At 40.6% G+C, this 20,473-nt stretch overlaps 3 protein-coding genes across 4 annotated transcripts in view; 2 read left to right on the forward strand and 1 right to left on the reverse strand.

The window, feature by feature from the left end:
- Positions 1-325: 325 nt before the first annotated feature.
- LOC148103821 (tripartite motif-containing protein 16-like) lies at positions 326-4,201 on the reverse strand. Its single transcript, XM_087834158.1, has 2 exons — positions 4,030-4,201; positions 326-3,329 (listed from the first exon to the last, which is right to left on the reverse strand). The coding sequence occupies exon 2, from the start codon at positions 3,031-3,033 to the stop codon at positions 1,360-1,362; it is 1,674 nt and encodes a 557-aa protein (XP_087690284.1). The 5' UTR covers positions 3,034-3,329; positions 4,030-4,201; the 3' UTR covers positions 326-1,359.
- Positions 4,202-7,212: 3,011 nt separating this feature from the next.
- LOC148103822 (uncharacterized) lies at positions 7,213-10,846 on the forward strand. Its single transcript, XM_087834272.1, has 3 exons — positions 7,213-7,502; positions 8,234-8,497; positions 9,545-10,846. Exons 1-3 carry the CDS (start codon positions 7,283-7,285, stop codon positions 10,609-10,611), a joined length of 1,551 nt encoding a protein of 516 aa, XP_087690398.1. The 5' UTR covers positions 7,213-7,282; the 3' UTR covers positions 10,612-10,846.
- A 3,036-nt stretch (positions 10,847-13,882) lies between these two features.
- The window catches only part of LOC148103823 (uncharacterized), a 12,847-nt gene continuing 6,256 nt past the window's right edge, over positions 13,883-20,473 (forward strand). The window contains exons 1-3 of one of the 2 annotated variants that reach the window (XM_087834377.1): positions 13,883-14,084; positions 15,125-15,313; positions 17,997-18,260. In XM_087834377.1, coding sequence (XP_087690503.1) covers positions 15,142-15,313; positions 17,997-18,260 — 436 coding nt within the window. In that variant the 5' untranslated portion in view covers positions 13,883-14,084; positions 15,125-15,141. Of the gene's footprint in view, positions 14,085-14,210; positions 15,314-17,996; positions 18,261-20,473 lie in introns of those variants that run through there. The other variant, XM_087834373.1, reaches the window with a different exon arrangement.

Raw genomic sequence — 20,473 nt, forward strand, 5'->3', positions numbered from 1 at the left:
GTCTGTCTCCCCTCTGCACTTTAGTCTTTCTTTCTGTCGTGTCTTTGTTTGTCCACCAGGTGTCTCCCTCAGCTCATTTTCTCCAAATCAGGCTGATCAGATTTGTGGAGATGCTCTGCCTGCCAGACACAGCTCGAGCAATGACACATGTCTATTCTCCACAATATACAAGCCTGTGTTATTTAGCTTTTATATTTCAATGTATAAATGATCAAGTGTGATCAAGCATTTCATTTGAAGAATGAGATTAAATGTCATCACTCTAGCTATAATAATAATAATAATAATAATAATAATAATAATATCAAAAACCTCAAAGATTCAATTTTTTGTTATATTTTTAAAAGTTCAAACCTCAAAGACATTAAGTTTACGATCATATATGATTGAAAAGAAAAATCAACAATCTTCCCATTTCAGAAACTGGAACCAGCTTTAAATGCGACTAAAATAATTATAAAACAATCAATTCTCTAATCATTGACTAACTGATGAATCACTGCAGCTCCAATATATTGTTGCATTTGACAACCCACTACAGCAACTACAGAATAAAACCACTAACCAGACTGATGACAGATTTCAAACATGCTGAATATGAAGAGTAGTATCATTTAAACTCACATGATTATCAGCCATAAGAACAAATTCAGATTTATATTGATGTAAGGTATATAAATGTAAGAACAGTGTTATGGCCTGTCTAGGCGTGGCCAGACCATAACATAAGGGTGATCCATCCCCGTCTGATCCAGCACATCACGCAATTAATACTTTTTGACAGTGATTTATTTACATTGAGTGAATTTAGAAACAAAGGAAGGGAGAGAATTATAACTTCGGGGTGAACCTAAGGCCAAAAAACAAACAGAAGGGAGCCTATCTCAGGGATAAATCAAACTTATCTATTCAAAAGAATTGAACCAAACCACAACGACTTACCTCCCTAACTAACAAAAACAGGAGAAAACTGTAATCAAACAAAAAGGCGGTCCACCCGTACATGCTCCTGCATTAAACAAACATTACTATACAGTGAACACACAGTCTGCCAGTTGGGATGAGCCGAGGATGAATGACTGGCCGTCCAGGGGGGTGTCTTCTTATATGCTGCCTCCTGGTCATTAGCCAATCGGTACGAACCGTCCCACTGGATGCACCAATCATGGAGAGGCACCTGCACACTCAGATTTGAATATTAAAATTACGACAACAGTCGTAACAAAAGTTTGAATCAGTCCAATATTATTTTCACACATCAATGGACCACTGAACTTCTCAGCTTCTAAAATGTAAAGCCTCATTTAGAAACTACACACGTACATATAATCATCAGGGATCAACATGAACCTGTCTTCTCTATTTGACTTTAATCAACTCTGCAGTGGCTCCAAGTCCATAAAGAAAAAGTCCAGCATAGAGCGGCTGAGTGAATGTGGTCTGGACTCTGTGGAGGAGAGTCATGGTTTCAGAGACGCTGTAGAAAGACAGAATACCTGCTCTGTGATCCAGGTACACTCCTACTCTGGAGGACCGAGGACCTGAGAGGTGAGTTTGGACATTGTTGTGGCGAAATTTATAATTGTCTGTGTACCAATATAATGCCCAAGATTTGTCATTGCGTCCAAAGAAACATTCATTCACTCTCCCTACTCTGCCGATGTTCTTGTATGCGACTGCTATACAAACTCCTCCCCATCCCCACTCCACCTCCCAGTAGCAACGTCCAGTCAGATTCTCTCTACTCAGGACCTGATAACATCCAGTAAATCTGTCTGGATGATCAGAATAAGACTGTTGTTGCTTCATAAATGTTACTTTTCTGTTCCCCTCAGATAATAACAGATGTATGTATGCTGTGTTTGGATCCAGTGTGATTTCATGTGAATATTTTAAGAATTCAGCTCTGGTCTTTGGCTCTGCTGGTGACAGTAAAACATCCTCTTCAGTGACTGTCAGTGAGATGTTTGTCCATTCCTCTCTCAGAATGTCCTGTAGTTTATCTCTGGTCTCTGACACAGCTGCTGTCACATCCTCAAAGTAGCTCAGAGGACGAATATTGATGCTGGATGAGTGTGTAGACTCACTGAGTGCTGACAGTGAGGGGTAGTTGTGTAGAAACTGGTTGTGATCCTCTGTGTGTGAGAGCTGCTCCAGCTCGCCGTCTTTCCTCTTCAGCTCAGCGATCTCCTGCTCCAGCTTCTCCTGAAGCTCTTTGACTCGACTCACTTCAGTTTCCTGCTGGGATCTGACCTGCTGCTTCACATCAGAGCTTCTTTTCTGGATGAGACGGATCAGCTCAGTGAACATCTTCTCACTGTCCTCCACTGCTTTATCAGCAGAGCCATTGATGGCCTCCACCTCCTGTTGAAGCAGCTTCACATCTTTCTCTCGCTCCTGGATTCTCTGCTGGATGTTTAGTCGTCTCACCTCGAGCTCCTTCTGCTTCTCAGTCCTTTCTGCTGCAGCTGGGACTGTTTCATGGCCTTTATGCTCATCCACTGTGCAGAGATAACAGATACTCTGCTGATCAGTACGACAGAAAATCTTCATCACCTCATCATGACGAGAGCAGATGTTCTCCTGGAGCTTCTTGGAGGGGGCCACCAGCTTGTGTTTCTTTAGTGGAGCTGCATCATAGTGAGGTTGGAGGTGTTTCCCACAGTAAGAGGCTGGACAAGATAAACAGGACTTGATGGCTTTCAGCTTCCTCCCAGTGCAGACATCACAGATCACATCTTCAGGTCCAGCATAGCAGTGATCAGCTGGAGCAGCTTGGAGTCCAGTCTTCTTCAGCTGCTCCACTAAATCTGCTAACATGATGTTTTTCTCCAGGACAGGCCTCGGTGTGAAAGTCTTCCTGCACTGAGGGCAGCTGTGGATTCCCTTCCTGTCCTCTTCATCAAAGTGGGTTTTAATACAGTTCATGCAGTAGCTGTGTCCACAGGGAATAGTCACCGGATCCTTCAGTAGATCCAAACAGATGGAACAAGAGAAGGTTTCTCGGTCCAGCTGAACTCCTTTCTGTGCCATTTCTCCTCTCAGTGTCAGTGACTGTGTGAGTTTCTCTTCTTTATAACTGAAACTAGTCTGAGCTCTGATCTCAACATGTGAATGGAGCCTAACAGCTCTTACACATCATGATATGTTGACTGCATGTCAGATCGATAGAAGTGATACAGACGATGGTATCAGATCCACATTAATGTGATGGTATCAATACTTTAGTTTGTGTCTCTCCTTTAACTTAAGGCCCCTTCATCAAACAGCACCTCTCTTCTTCTTCAGAGCTTAATGGCATTTGACAAACACAGATCCATTATCATCACCTGTGCAGACAGGAGTAAAGCAGTGAAAAGGAAAAAATAAAATCTTTGAATCAATCAATTACACAATTGGCCTGACAAATTCCTTCCAATTCTAGCAAACTGTTGCATCCAGTAATATGTGTTTTACTGATTTGATTGTTTTCTTAAACCAATGTTTCCAATACAGGTGAGAATCAACGGACACCCCAACAGTCCTTTACTCAGGACATGATATGTGCAATTTAGACATTTTTCATCTTTAAATCACGTCCTCACAGTGAAACTTTTGTCATTCTCTTTAATCCAATAAGAAAGAAACAAGTAATCTGAGCTGCTTTGATACTGACAGCATCTCCGTGGTGGGGGCAGGCCAAACCTCAGCTAATTTATCCACATCTACATCTTACTTGGCTCATCAAAACTTATAACAACAGACAAGCCGTCACATTTCTCGCTGTAATATGTATTTTAAAACAGAACCTTTGTCCCCGTTTCTGTTTTCTTTTTTCTATTTCAGGTACTCCGGATAAAACCCCACAGACGCTCTTTTGTTGTCAGGCAGCAGACTGTGGAGTTCATTAACGCTTATTTGACTGAGTCGTGTCTTTATCTTGTTGAAACACATCCCTACAAACACACATCAGAGAGCCGTTTCTCAGTATTTTAGCACTCTTCATCTGGCGTATTTATCGCTGTTGTTGCTAAATCTGGTTCCACTCACCGAGCCGAAGAGTTTTTCTTCTTTACATCCAGTTATACTTTACATCCCTCTTCGTGTCTCGTTGTCACGGTTACACTGTCCATTTTCTCCACATTACAGATTTCATTTTGCTCTTATCGTGGTTGTTTTCGCCTCGTTTAACTTCTTCTTCTTCTTCTTCTTCTGCTTCTTCTTCTTCTTCTTCGTCGTCGTCGTCGTTTGTTGGCGGTTAGCAAACAACGACGTGGCGCATTACCGCCACCAAGTGGCTTGGAGTGTGGATCAGCGTTAGCTCATAGCAAACAATCAAATAAATAATAAATAATACAGTTTATTATTATTATTATTATTATTATTATTATTATTATTATTATTATTATTATTATTATTATTATTATTATTATTATTATCATTATTATTATTGTTGTTGTTGTTGTTGATTATGGTGATGATAACAATAATAACAATAATAATAATAATGCTAGAATAAAACACATAACTCAACGTTGACAAAAGAAAAGCAATAAACACAAAAGCACAAGATAAAATGAACAAACAGTGGGTTCACAGTGAATATGCAGATTTGAACAGATGAGTTTTGAGTCTTGATTTAAACTGGGGGAGCAAACCAGTGTTTCTTATATCTGGGGGTAGAGAGTTCCACAGCCTGGGAGCAGAGCAACTGAAAGCTCTGCTTCCCGTGGTGGTGAAGAAGGCACAGAAAGCTGGAGAGAAAAAGAAGATCGAAGTGAACGGGCAGAAGAGGTAGTGCTTAACAGGTCAGAGAGGTAAGGAGGAGCAAGGTTATGAAGGGCCTTGAAGGTGAGCAGAAGAAGTTTGTATATTATCCGGAAGTTCACAGGGACCCAGTGAAGTTCCTGAAGAACAGGGGTGATGTGCTGGTAGGAGGGGGTTCTGGTAATATTGCCAGCAGCAGAGTTTTGAACCAGTTGAAGCTTATGGGGGGATTTTGGAGGATAACCCTGGAAGAGAAAATTACAATAGTCAATGCGAGAGGTAATTAGACTATGGACAAGAATGGATATAGACTGGGTGGAAAGAGAAGGACGTAATCTGTTGATATTGCGTATGGAGATAGGCAGAATGAGATTATTGATGTGAGATTTAAAGGAAAGTGAACTGATGACACCAAGGCTCTTAACCTGAGGAGACAGGAAAATTGTGGAGTTATCGATAAGCAGAGAGAAATGATTTGCATTCAAAAGGTTGAATTTAGTGCCAATAAGGAGGATTTCAGTTTTATCCTCATTGAGCTTAAGAAAATTAGAGCTGATTTTAATCCAGATAGGCATTCTGTAAAAGAAGAAAGTGGGAGGGAGGACGGATGGATGTCAGAGATGCTGAGAGAGGAAAGTCTGCTTAGAAGGACAGAGTGAGAGATGAGATCACTGAGGAAGACAGAGTTAGGTTTGGGGAGGGGGTATACAGTAGCGAATAGGTCCAGTCAGACCAAATTCAGACCAAACTCTCTCTCTCTTTCTCTCTAAACTAAACTCAGTTACACAGTGACCATAGCTTTCTCACTAAATTCCTTATGTCTGTCCTCTATCACTGCTTTCAAAGCCTGAAGGGAAGATGCTTCATGTGCTCACATATGCACTTACTTTGTGGAACAACATCCTGACAGTAGCTCAGTTGGTTACCTTCTTTAAATTTATTATTATTATTATTTTACCATACAAAGAACTTGTGGGGCAATTTAAAATATCCATAAAACCAAAAGGATCTGCTGTAGTTTTAGATGCTGTACCAAAAAGTGTCATCATACTGTTACCAAACTCTGCTGTTGGTGCTGTTGAAAAGAGAAATGTTACTGTCTCTCCTTAAACACTCCTGCTCTTCCTTATTTAATGATATACAGCAGGAGAATGCATGGAGGACCTGTGATCAACACTGTATCAATAACAAGGTTAAGGAAATGGCTTTCAATATGTTGCATATTTGATACGTGGGCAAATTTTTGCTGTTCTTAGGCGAGTAGAAAAGGTCACGTGACCACACACACACAACGGCAGAGGAGGGGGGAGGGTCCACGAGAGGTTTGACCGGCAGGTCTGCGAAGGGACCGGAAACAGCAGAGGGACGTGACGTTTCAGGAAGTGAAATAAGAACAGAAGTCGATGGCGGGAGAGAAGAGCGGGGGTGAAAAAAAAGGTAAAAAAAACCCCAAACAAACAGTGAAAGTAAAGCTGTGATGTGGATGAAACGGACAGTGAGCGCAGCGTAACCGTGACAACGAGACACGAGGACGGATTTATGTCGAGGATAAAAAACTGTCTTCAGAAGAAAAACTCTTCGGCTCGGTGAGTGGAACCAGTTTCAGCTACAACAGCGATAAATAAGCATGTAGGGAAATGAAGAGTGTTATAATAGTGTTTGTAGGGATGTGGTTCAGCAAGGTAAAGACACACGACTGAGTCTAGTAAATGGAAAGGAGGTGCAGTTTGGGCAAAGTGTTCAAGCAGTAGGTAGAATGACAATAAATGTGGTGGAAAAAGTGACAAGATGGTGATAAAGTGGCTGAAGTGATAAAGAGCTCAGCATAGACAGGAAAACATGACAAAAAACTAACATCATGTGAAATCAGCTCATTGTTACTGTTATTAATATTTTTACTTCAGCTGGGATAATTGATGGATGGAGGAAATGTTACTGCAGTCACAGAAGGTGGAAATAAGTTCCACTGAATTACAACAAGTAGATATAGGAAAATAAGATATGTGTTCCTATATAAGCTCTGGGACAGATTTATGAAGCAGGACAGATTATTGTGACGCAGCAGTTGCAGTGAGATTTAGAAACTTGAGTAAAGAACAGCTCAAAAACCAACCGATCTGATGAGGGAAAGAGTGATGGCCTACTAGCTAAATCAAGATGTGACCCTGTGAACGACTTCCCTAAACCTGCAGTCCAGCAGTTCATTTAAACAAAAGGCACCTAGACTAAAACAGATGTACTTGTGTTTGCTATACCATAAAACAATAAAAGAAGGTACAAGCTCTTCTTGTGACTCCAGGATCCGAGTGTGAATGCCAGAACACTCTGGAAGACACACAGTCTTTTCAGACTACTAAGGATCACACATCCTATCACTACACAATCGATTATACACCTCTAAGCATATATGGTTATATTTTTCTAAGCATAAATGACAATCAACAATATAAACCTGACAGATGTGAATGGCCTGTATTTGTGAGAAACACAAACTAAAGTATTGATCGTTTCACGTTAGTGTGGGTCTTATACCAATATGTCTGTATCATTTGTATCGATCCGCCCAGCCCCAGTTGAAGCAGCAATGAGTTCAGCTCAGTATCTGAGAGAGTTCATCAAGCAGAGAATAACTGCTGTTTGTGAAGAAATCTTCTCAGAGGTTCAAAAAACCATCGTCCAGTATGAGGAGGAGATCAACCGTCAGCACAGACTGCTGGATATCAGCCGGAAACTTGACAGAAACTCGCACATCATAGGTATGGACGTGTTTTTAACTCTGTGCTGTTCAAGCTCAGATTCTTCAGTGTGACTGACTTTACTAGAAGATGTTAAACTGGGTATTTGTCAGTGTCCAGTGATGGACTATGTTGGACTGGTGCAGGTCCATGGTCACTGATAGATTAGGTGTTGTGCTGTTTGGAATAACACTATCCTCAGCCGTGATGAGAATATCCAGAATAAATCTAAACTAGTTTATATCATTGCACAAAACCAGATTACAATAAATGATTAAATATGTTGACCGAAGTTTTCTGCAGTTAAATTTAAATATAGTTAACGAAATCTCCTTTTTTGATTGATATATTTTTATTCATTTTTTTAAAGTGTTTGTCGAACAGATTCCACTGTTGAGTTCATCAAGCATCAGTGTTCCTCTCCAAGCACTGAGACTGTGCAGTAAAGATAAAGGTAGATCTCAGATATACAATACACATTTAACTTTAAAAGTTGTTATCAGACTTCTCTGAAGTGGATGACATGTTAGGAGGCAGTAAGAGAGGAGGAAAGGCCACAGAGGAGGTTCATGGCTGTGGTGAAGGAGGACATGCAGAGAGTTAGTGTGAAAGAGGAGCGTGCTAGAGATAGTGTGGTGGAGGCCACTAAAGGGGGCAACCTTTTAGGATGGCTGCCAAATGCACAAAGTGCTTTTTACAAATAATTTTTTTCGCATTAATGACCTTTTTATTGTGTTTCTTTTCTCCTCAAGACCTCCCACAACAACATGACTGTGAGGAAGAGGAGGGTCTGGATGAGCAGCAGGTCTGTAACCAGGAGAGGAACTCCAGTCTGGTCCAGGAGGACCCAGAGCCTCCACAGATTAAAGAGGAACAGGAGGAGCTCTGCAGCAGTCAGGAGGGAGAGCAGCTTGGACTGAAGCAGGAGGCTGAAGCCATTATCGTCTGGACTGATGAAGAGCGACTCACACTGCTGGAGACCATCTGGAAACCAAAGTTAAAGTTGCACAGAATAGGTATGTAAAATTATTATTGCTTTTATATTATTAAAATGAATATGACTCATGTAGGATCCTAATCAGAGGTTAAAGGTTTTTTTTTTTCCTTTTTAGAAGCACAGAAAGAATTAAAAGTCCAATCAGCATGAATGCATCTCTTTTCACTTAACATATAACATTAAACCTTCACTTGGTATAAGTCAAAGAAACTGACTTGAGTCTGGAACCTAACTAAGCTGTTAGCTCAATGATGTTTTATTACCTTAAAGGGTTGTTGGTTGTTTTCTAAATACAGTATTTCCTCGATTATCAGGAGGGTTGTGTTCTGGGACCCACCACATTAGGTACGAATCAATGAAATGGAAACCATATATTTTCTAAAATTATTTTTTAGATGTTTTAAGTCATAAAACCCTCCCTATGTTTTTTTTTTTTTTTTTTTTTTTTTACCAGAGCAGGCGAAGCAGCAGGAAGTAATAAAAAATGAATCTTGTTATTGCTTGCCAAACTGGATGAATAAGCCATAAAAACGCAACTTTCAAGTATGGATAGTGGACTGCTTTTGCCTGTGTACAAAATATTATGTCAGTGCAGTAGTAGCTTGTGGATTTGTAATTGTGGGATGTTTGGTTTGTCAAACAAAAGGAATTGCCACTACACTATATTTTAAAATACTTTGCACATATTTTATACTGTAGACAATAGCCCACCAACCAGACCCTGAACTTCAACAGATAACAAACTGATGAGCAGTCAGGCCGAAGCCTCCATTTCTACCTGTTCATGTTTATAAAGTAAAATCATATGACGACCACTTTAAAGTCTCTTTCTGTTGGTTTTCATTTTTAATTTGTGTTTTCGGCTTTGTGTTCATATCTTAATACTAAGAGAAAGATCATATGTGTGTCCTTATTAGGATAGGGATTTGTGTTGGTGTGTGGCTAATTAGTAGAAAATGGATTTCAGGTCATTTTCACAGAGAAATGTGAAAGTAATGAGAATATTCAGAGTTTAGAAAATATTTTCGCCCGTTTTTCTATCATTTTTCTCTGTTTGTCTCTTCAGACCCCACACAGCAGCAGGTCTGTGACCAGGAGGACCCAGAGCCTCTACACATTAAAGAAGAACAGGAGGAACTCTGCAGCAGTCAGGAGGAAGAGCAGCATGGACTGAAGCAGGAGACTGAACAAAAACTAAACAGTGAGCAGCTCCTTTCTCACAGCTCTCCTGAAGCAGAGAGCCAAGATCAAGTAGAAAGCCAGCATGTGGACTCAGGATCAACTAGAAACATGGAGCTGAGGCAGAGAAGACATCACAGAAAAACAAGTCACGATCAGAGAGTAGACAACACTCCTGTGTCAGACAGTCAGAGTAAAACTGAAACAAAGACAAATGTTCTAAAATGTGACAGCTGTGAAAAAACTTTCAACTCTGAATCCGAACTGACTACACATCGGAGAGTTCACACAGGTAATAAATCACGTTGCTGTTGTTGGACCTGTAGGACAAAATTCAGTCAGTGCTTGAAAATTCACACAGGTAAGAAATCACATCCTTATAGCACCTGTGAGAAGGAATTCAATCGGAAATCAAAAATGGAAATTCATACAAGAACTCACACAGGTGAGAAACCGTATTCTTGTAGTACCTGTAAAAAAACATTCGGTCATAACTCGTCACTGCAATCTCACATAAGAACTCACACAGGTGAGAAGCCGTATTCTTGTAGTACCTGTAAAAAAACATTCGGTCATAACTCAACACTGCAATCTCACGTAAGAACTCACACAGGTGAGAAGCCGTATTCTTGCAGCACCTGTAAAAAAACATTCGGTCAGATCTCGACACTGCAATCTCACATAAGAACTCACACAGGTGAGAAACCGTATTCTTGTAGCACCTGTGGGAAAAGATTCAGTGAGAAATCAAAAATGGAAATTCATACAAGAACTCACACAGGTGAGAAACCGTATTCTTGTAGCACCTGTGGGAAAAGATTCAGTGAGAAATCAACACTGACAATTCATACAAGAACTCACACAGGTGAGAAGCCTTATTCTTGCAGCACCTGTGGAAAGAAATTCAGTGAAAACACACACTTAAAGAAACACATAAGAATTCATACTGGTTGAAATATTCATGCTTACAAAGTGTGAGACAGCTGTGAGTGATTTCAATGCAGTGAAAGCAGAGGCAGTGGCAGCTTGTCAAGTGTTCTTATCTCCCTCCAGTCTATTGGTGACCTCACTTAACATTAAGATAAATCCTTCTGTTGTGATTCTGTGATTTATAAAATGTAATTTTAATGATTATATTCAGTGAATATATGTTTGTTGTGAACAAAAAGCTTTTATATGAAATAAAACTTTGAACAAAATCTTTTCATCTTTCTTCATTCCAGGATGTCACTCACTTCTGAAAATGTGAAACTAATCTTTGGCTACGTTCACACTGCAGGCAAAAGCGCATCAAATCCGACTTTTTTGACCCTATGCGACCCATATCCGATCATGGTATGACAGTGTGAACGGCACAAATCCGATATTTTCAAATCCGATCTGGGTCACTTTCGTATGTGGTGCTGAATCCGATACATATCTGATGTTTTAGAAAGCAACTGCTGTTTGAATGGTCACGTCGCATTAAATGCGTCTTTTACGTCACTGACACAAGACAGACGCCAATTATCAGTGCCGGAGAAGACATCGCGAATGCTTCCTGGCCATCCCGTGTAGATGTTAGTGAAACAGTTGGTAAGACAGCGTTGGAGGAACGTGGACATTTTATTTGTACTGTATAATCGGCAGATTTTGACAGAAATCTGCAACTATCCTTTGAAGCACCGCTCCTCTCTAAAACAGCAATAAGGATAATTATTAGGCCATATGTAAATAACACAATAACTTTATTACTCAAAGCAAAATTGGGAAACGTAAAGTCCGAAGTCTTTATATTAAGGGCCAACAGTCAAACAATACTGTTTGCTCTGGGTCTAAACAGCGCGTTGTGTGTGACGTCTTTTTTTGCGCATGCGGGCCGCTTTGAGGGTTCACACTAGAGCACATTTGCTGTCGCATTTTATTTGTAGTGTGAACAAGCAGACAAAAAAATTGAAATTGAGCATTAAGACCTGCAGTGTGGACGTAGCCTAAGAGACGTGTTTGGTTTTGCCTCATAAATCATTGTGTGTGTGTGTGTGTGTGGAGAGAGTTTTTCCAGAGGGTTAAATTGGGTGTTTTGCTAAAAAGTGATTCCAATGTTTCCATTTGTTTTGTTTTTTTTAATGTGTAATGTGTTTACTTAAATTGTCTAATAGACTTTAGTGAGCAGGATTTGCAAAGGGGTTATATACAAAGTGTAAAAGTGTCTTTATGACTTTGCATTATTGTACCAACATTATAACCAATCCACTCCTTTTTGGCCACTTGAAATATGTTTACAGCCAGCTCATGCTTAAAAAAATACATTTTTAAAGTCAGTGAGGTTTTTTTGGCTGGATAAACAAATGATATATAAAAGTCACTTTGCAAATAACATAATTCAGTTTTTGGCACCATCAGCTCTCCTTCACAGTTGAGTGACATCCAACTCTTAATCCATAGTGTATAATGAATTTGGCCCAGTCTCTAAAGCTCTAACAACCTCAATGCTTCTGCAGGGCTTTCCACAAACTTAATCATCCCAAAGGTGTTCTATTAGTTGAGGTCCTGGCTCTGCACATGCCAGTCAAGTTCTTCCACACCAAAATTGCTCATCATTGTCTTTATCGACCTTGTTTTGTGCACTGGTGCGCAGTAATGTTGTGACAGGAAGAAACCATGCCTAAAAATTGTCCACTAAGTTTGAGTCAGATAATTGTCCAAAACATCTCAACAAAAAGTCTCTACTTTCAAGGAGAAAATAAAACAGGAAGAGTTTTCAGCTCTGTCTGTCCTTTTTTATTTTTTTCTACTTTCAAGAGAAAATGTTATTTGCTCAAGTGACATCATCCTCACTATAAACCATTACTCACATTCTGTGTCACCACAAGAAAAGAAGAGCTAGGAAAACACATTAATTAATTACAGGTGATCTACTTCTTAGCAATTTTCATGACAAATTATTTTTTTCTTTTCCCTTGGTTATTCTCAGACACTTCTGGTGTGACTATCACGCAGGTGTTGAACTCCAGGCCTCGAGGGTCGGTATCCTGCAGGTTTTAGATGTGTCCTTGATCCAACACAGCTGATTTAAATGGCTAAATTACCTCCTCAACATGTCTCGAAGTTCTCCAGAGGCCTGGTAATGAATTAATCATTTGATTCAGGTGTGTTGACCCAGGGTGAGATCTAAAACCTGCAGGACACCAGCCCTTGAAGCCTGGAGTTCGACACCCCTAGAGTATCTCATAACAACAGGAAGCCAGACGTTTATTATAACCGAAACTCGAGACTCAGGCTGAGTAAAACATCATACACAGCGTCCAAAGCAGCAGCTATACATCGCAAATAAAGTTGAGGAAAGTTTCTTCATCGTTGCCCCAACTGTTGCAATTGGTCAGGCGCACAAAAATACAACAAATGTGATATTTTTACATACAAGGCAGAGGTTCCAAAGTGGGGAGGCGTGCCCCCTGGGGGCGCAGAGCCATTGCAGGGGGACTGCGACATGAATAAAAAAAAATTTAAAAAAAGAATGCTTGGACACTGCTAGCATAATGGACAGGTTTTTTGACAGGGCTCCCACACAAACGCAAGGCAGAAGTTGAAGCATCGCCAAATATGTTTCCAAACCAACTTCCTTCTAAGCCAAAGACTAGAAAATATGATGAAGCATATCTTGCCTTTGGCTTCACCAGCACAAGTGCCGAGGTAGGTCTCTGCGACAGAATTATTATTATGTCGTGTGATTAACTCTGTATTCCTCGTTATTTATTGCAGTTTACTTACTGATAAAACAAAAATACAGTATTTATTTGGAGATGTCAGTAATTACTCATATTTAAAATATCAATTAAAGTTGTATAATACAAACATACCATGTGATTTTTAAAGGTTTTAGCCAGGTTGGTCTCCTTGTTTTCCTGCAAGTCTCTCTAATACTGCAACAGAGCTGAGATTTTATTGTTCAACACAGCTAAGTATTTACAAGTATTTATTAGTATGTGCAGAACTTATTAGGAGACATCAGCTCCTAATAAGTATGCTCAGACAGGTGAAAATACACCTTTCTTGCAATTTCCATTAGATAAAAAGAAGTTTAAAAAACAAACAAACAATAAAGTCAAAAGTCCACAAAGTGTGACTTGTAAGTTGTAACTGCCCCCTATTTTAATGTCACGCCAAACGCGCTAACCCACGGGCAGGTCTGCGAAGGGACCGGAAACAGCAGAGGGACGTGACGTTTCAGGAAGTGAAATAAGAACAGAAGTCGATGGCGGGAGAGAAGAGCGGGGTTGAAAAAAAGGTCAAACAAGAGGCGAAAATAAAAAAACAAAACAGTGAAAGTAAAGCTGTGACGTGGATGAAACGGACAGTGAGCGCAGCGTAACCGTGACAACGAGACACGAGGACGGATTTATGTCGAGGATAAAAAACTGTCTCCAGAAGAAAAACTCTTCGGCTGGGTGAGTGGAACCAGTTTCAGCTACAACAGCGATAAATAAGCATGTAGGGAGGTTAAGAGTGCTAAAATACTGAGAAACTGCTCTCTGATGAGTGTTTGTAGGGATGTGGTTCAGCACGGTAAAGACACACGACTGAGTCTAGTAAATGGAAAGGAGGTGCAGTTTGGGCAAAGTGTTCAAGCAGTAGAATGACAATAAATGTGGTGGAAAAAGTGACAAGATGGTGATAAAGTGGCTGAAGTGATAAAGAGCTCAGCATAGACAGGAAAACATGACAAAAAAACTAACATCATGTGAAATCATCTCATTGTTATTGTTATTAATATTTTTACTTCAGCTGGGATAATTGATGGCTGAAGGAAATGTTACTGCAGTCACAGAAGGTGGAAATAAGTTCCACTGAATTACAACAAGTAGATATAGGAAAATAAGATATGTGTTCCTATATAAGCTATGGGACAGATTTATGAAGCAGGACAGATTATTGTGACGCAGCAGTTGCAGTGAGATTTAAAAACATTGTACTGTAATTTATTTAGAAGCGTGAAGCCAGTTCACTTGAGTAAAGAACAGCTCAAAAACCAACCGATCTGATGAGGGAAAGAGTGATGGCCTACTAGCTAAATCAAGATGTGACCCTGTGAACGACTTCCCTAAACCTGCAGTCCAGCAGTTCATCTAAACAAAAGGCACCTAGACTAAAACAGATGTACTTGTGTTTGCTATACCATAAAACAATAAAAGAAGGTACGAGCTCTTCTTGTGACTCCAGGATCCGAGTGTGAATGCCAGAACACTCTGGAAGACACACAGTCTTTTCAGACTACTAAGGATCACACATCCTATCACTACACAATCGATTATACACCTCTAAGCATATATGGTTATATTTTTCTAAGCATAAATGACAATCAACAATATAAACCTGACAGATGTGAATGGCCTGTATTTGTGAGAAACACAAACTAAAGTATTGATCCCTTCACGTTAGTGTGGGTCTTATACCAATATGTCTGTATCATTTGTATCGATCCGCCCAGCCCCAGTTGAAGCAGCAATGAGTTCAGCTCAGTATCTGAGAGAGTTTATCAAGGAGAGACTAACTGCTGTTTGTGAAGAAATCTTCTCAGAGGTTCAAAAAACCATCGTCCAGTATGAGGAGGAGATCAACCGTCAGCACAGACTGCTGGATATCAGCCGGAAACCCGACAGAAACTCACACATCGTAGGTATGGACATGTTTTTAACTCTGTGCTGTTCAAGCTCAGATTCTTCAGTGTGACTGACTTTACTAGAAGATGTTAAACTGGGTATTTATCAGTGCTGTGGGTCAGTGTCCAGTGACGGACTATGTTGGACTGGTGCAGGTCCATGGTCACTGATAGATTAGGTGTTGTGCTGTTTGGAATAACACTATCCTCAGCCGTGATGAGAATATCCAGAATAAATCTAAACTAGTTTATATCATTGCACAAAACCAGATTACAATAAATGATTAAATATGTTGACCGACGTTTTCTGCAGTTAAATTTAAATATAGTTAACGAAAGCTCCTTTTTTGATTGATATATTTTTATTCATTTTTTTAAAGTGTTTGTCGAACAGATTCCACTGTTGAGTTCATCAAGCATCAGTGTTCCTCTCCAAGCACTGAGACTGTGCAGTAAAGATAAAGGTAGATCTCAGATATACAATACACATTTAACTTTAAAAGTTGTTATCAGACTTCTCTGAAGTGGAAATAATTCTTTATTTAAAGGTACAGTCAGTCATCTTTTCAATTTATTTAATAAGAAAAAAGAACATTGTTCTCATTCACATTTATTAGTGTCTTTTAACAAACTGATTCAATGTAATGGACTTAGAATTAATCAATTAGAAACAGGAGCATTTGTTGGTTTGTGGAATGTCACTAGAGCAGGGCGATATGACCAAAAATATTTATCACGATATACATTTGAAAATTTGCGATAACGATATAACTGACGATATAACTGACACTAGACAAAATACTTTACAACTCCACAACTTTATTAGTGCAAAAAAAACCCAACATCAGTGTATTTTCACTTAAACAAGCAGCTGTTTTTTAAGTGCATTAAAGTTATATAAAAGTTTAACAGTGGAAATGCAAATTCCTTGCTAACAGTTTAACCAAAAGGCATTTCCAGTGGAAATTAGCCGACATATCCTCAGCATAACCATGTATAATATCCACAAAACTTAAAAAGAGGTTATACACACACAATACGGTAATATTATGTTGAAGCACAGTACGTATCACTTCGAGAGGCTCTGCCTACGATAGCCGTAACGCTCCGACAATCCATCAAGCAGTGCGGCTTCGTAGCTTAGCAAAGTCGTACTAAAACTTGACAGATTTTCGAGCGTCGTGTACGACATAAAATCGTTTCGAGGTCAGTAAACACAACCAGAATTCATACATAAGGCCCATTGGATTATAAGGGGCACTGTCGATTTTCAGAAAAATCAAAGGATTGATTTTAAGTGTGCCGTATTTTCCAAAAAACACGGTAATAACGACGGCCCGCTAGCATGCTCTACCAAAAATAGTGTGATAGGTTTGTAGCTTAAACCTATTTGCTGAAACGTTCAAGACAATTTACTACACAGCAAAAAGCAAGACACGAGTAGGGAAAGTTCTTTGTGTTGCTCATGCATGAGGGAGGCCTGCCTGGAGCCAAGTGTCGTTCCACCCAATTGACCTCTGTCAGACTCTCAGCCAGGTTCCCCATAGCGCTCCTTTTATTGAGCTCACATGAATATACATAGGTTCATTAACATATGACATATACATACACACAAAGAGTACTTTGCCTGTGTGTGTGTGTGTGTGTGTGTGTGTGTGTGTGTGTGTGTGTGTGTGTGTGTGTGTGTGTGTGTGTGTTTGTGGTCAGAGTGACTTAGACACAGGCACTTAGACTTAAACAGATATACGTGTGTTTGCTATATCAGTAAGAGCAGATATAACCTCTCTCCTGACCTTGAGTTGTGTGTGCATGCCAGAGCGCTCTGGAAGGCACACAGTCTCCACAGACTACTAAGGATCAAACCTCTATCAATCTACAACTAATTATAAAACTATAAGCATATATGAGTAGATATTTCTAAGCATAAATGACAATCAACAATACAAATCTAACATAGTGCTTTGTTGTGTTTTTGACAGACGAAAGCTAAACCAGTTCCACACCACTGAAGTTGCAGCATTTTTACAAACCAATTCTGGTTCATCCGTTTCATTCAACAATCCGCTTTCGCCGCCATGATTTTTCCGCCGTGTGCGTATGAAAACAAAGGCACTGCGCATGCGCGTTTCACCCATATTCTATTGCGATATTTCATTTTTCTATCGTTGCCCAACATTATACCGGTATTACCGTGAACGGTTTGATATGGCCCAGCCCTACTACCCACTATCTTGAATACACTGGCTGAGATGGTCATCCCTGTGTTTCGGTAGATTCACAGCCCTTTTCTTAATATAACTGCTTTAAACAAATTCCCTTTGGGGGGGTTTGTCATGAAGGATATATCAGGGCCCAAGTTAACGACAGCTTTAAGTCCTTTTGGCCAACAAGGTGTTGGTGGAAACTGTGTTACTGTTGGCCAGAGACAAAAGAATCAGAGAGGGGGATGACATGTTAGGAGGCAGTAAGAGAGGAGGAAAGGCCACAGAGGTGGTTCATGGCTGTGGTGAAGGAGGACATGCAGAGAGTTAGTGTGAAAGAGGAGCGTGCTAGAGATAGTGTGGTGGAGGCAGATGATCTCCTGTGGAGGCCACTAAAGGGGGCAACCTTTTAGGATGGCTGCCAAATGCACAAAGTGCTTTTTACAAATAATTTTTTTTCGCATTAATGACCTTTTTATTGTGTTTCTTTTCTCCTCAAGACCTCCCACAACAACATGACTGTGAGGAAGAGGAGGGTCTGGATGAGCAGCAGGTCTGTAACCAGGAGAGGAACTCCAGTCTGGTCCAGGAGGACCCAGAGCCTCCACAGATTAAAGAGGAACAGGAGGAGCTCTGCAGCAGTCAGGAGGGAGAGCAGCTTGGACTGAAGCAGGAGGCTGAAGCCATTATCGTCTGGACTGATGAAGAGCGACTCGCACTGCTGGAGACCATCTGGAAACCAAAGTTAAAGTTGGATAGAATAGGTATGTAAAATTATTATTGCTTTTATATTATTAAAATGAATATGACTCATGTAGGATCCTAATCAGAGGTTAAAGGTTTTTTTTTTTCCTTTTTAGAAGCACAGAAAGAATTAAAAGTCCAATCAGCATGAATGCATCTCTTTTCTCTTAACATGTAACATTAAACCTTCACTTGGTATAAGTCAAAGAAACTGACTTGAGTCTGGAACCTAACTAAGCTGTTAGCTCAATGATGTTTTATTACCTTAAAGGGTTGTTGGTTGTTTTCTAAATACAGTATTTCCTCGATTATCAGGAGGGTTGTGTTCTGGGACCCACCACATTAGGTACGAATCAATGAAATGGAAACCATATCTTTTCTAAAATATATTTTTAGATATTTTAAGCCATAAAACCTTCCCTACGCTCACCCCTCCCACTCCTGCTGCTACTTCAATCATGAAACTGATCAATGATCAGCTGATCGGCTTTTATGTCGCGAGTCTGTCTCTCTTGTTTCTTTATCGCCCACTTCACGCCAGAAAGAGGAAACCAGCGGCTGAACAACAGCAGCACGTTTAAGCTTGATAATCTGTTGTTAGAATTTATTTAATATTACTTTCTAGACCAGGATCGTTTTCTACTTAGCTGACAGCTGGTAACTGTGCAGGGGCGGATCTAGCAAAGTTTTGCCAGGGGGCCAGGTAGGGCATTAACAGGGAAAAGGGGGCACAAAAAATAATTTTCTTTCTTATTCTCATTTAAAATGTCCAGCTTTTAATAAATAATTATCTAAATCTTACAACCAAAGTTTTTATCTGATGTACAACATATAGAAATCATACATATACCAACAAGACAGTGTACATCACTGTCACAACAGCATTTGTTTTAATTCAAAGCCTTTATGGATTTTCCTATAATTCCTGGTGGGCCGGTCTCTAGTCAAAATGCCCGGGCCGATTTTTTTGCCCCAGTCCAGCTCTGGGCACAACACGCAGTGAATTAATCTGAGCGGTTGCATTAAAAAATAAATGGCCGGGCCCGCGGTGCACATCGCAAATCAGCTCGCATAGACACATTAGTTGTACCGCTTCTTAATGACGGCATCTAAGCTAACAACCTAAGTGTGGCTAAGTGTCGAGAGTGGAAGAGACGGTACAAACCATCTGTACCCTCGATCGTTATTGGAAATGTCAGATCTCTTCCCAATAAGACCGAGGAACTGGCGGTGGTAACCAGACTCCAAAGGGAGTACCGGGAGGTTAGCATGATGTGCTGCACAGAATCGTGGCTAGCACATCCGTGTTAAGGAGCAGCGCTGTACTCGAGATGTGGAGCTATTAGCTTTTAGCATCCAACTGTATTACCTACCTTGCGTTAACCATGTACATCCCGCCAGCGACAGATACGGCAGCAGCATGTGAGACAATTCACACAGTAGTGTCCCAGCTGCAGACATGACACTCCCAAGCCTTCCTTTTCGTCTCTGGAGGTTTCAATCATGTTTCCTTGTCCTTAACTCTCCCTACTTTCACTCAGTATTTGGATTGTTTTACCAGGGAAAACAAAACACTGGACTTACTGTATGCAAATATTAAGTATCCATATACATCATCACCCCACTGGGTCGCTTGGACCATAACCTGTTCCATCTGGTTCCCTCATACATACCTTTTGTGTGTAAACAACCCACCACCACAAGGTATGTGAGAGCATCGTCTGAAGAGGTGAGCATGGCACTGAAAGACTGCTTCCAAACTACAGACTGGGTGGTGCTATGCAGCTCTCATGGGGAGGATATCGACACACTAACCACCTGCATGATAGAATATATCAACTTCTGCGTGGATAACACTTTATCAACCAGGAAAGTACGGTGTTACTCCAACAGCAAGCCGTGGCTGACTCCAGATCCGAGGACCCTGCTGGAGCAGAAAAGGAGGGCTTTCACATCTGGAAACAGAGAGGAAATGAGGAGAGTCCAGAAGGAGCTAAGGAGAGAGATGAGGAGGGGAAAGGACAGCTACATGAGGAAGCTGGAGGAGCAGCTCTAGCAGAGCAACCCCAGAGGTGTGTGAGAGGATTGAACACCATCACTGGATGGAGCAATGTGAGCAGAGGGGGTCCAGGTGTGGGCTAATAGACTGACCCATTTCTAAACACCCCCCCCCCCCCCCCCCCGCACCTCACCTGCCCCACTTCCGTTTCTTTTAACGACTCTACTGCCTCCT

This window comes from Neolamprologus brichardi, chromosome 3, assembly GCF_056152115.1.
Source record: "Neolamprologus brichardi isolate AB-2024 chromosome 3, ASM5615211v1, whole genome shotgun sequence".
NCBI classification, from domain to species: Eukaryota; Metazoa; Chordata; class Actinopteri; order Cichliformes; family Cichlidae; genus Neolamprologus; species Neolamprologus brichardi.

Excerpts from the sequence above, each read along its gene's own strand:
- LOC148103821 (XM_087834158.1), bottom strand. The coding sequence starts at position 3,033 with ATGGCACAGAAAGGAGTTCAGCTGGACCGAGAAACCTTCTCTTGTTCC.
- LOC148103822 (XM_087834272.1), top strand. The coding sequence starts at position 7,283 with ATGTCTGTATCATTTGTATCGATCCGCCCAGCCCCAGTTGAAGCAGCA. Across the intron at positions 7,503-8,233 it reads CAGAAACTCGCACATCATAG|ACCTCCCACAACAACATGAC; the intron begins GTATGGACGTGT and ends TTTCTCCTCAAG. Across the intron at positions 8,498-9,544 it reads GTTAAAGTTGCACAGAATAG|ACCCCACACAGCAGCAGGTC; the intron begins GTATGTAAAATT and ends TTGTCTCTTCAG.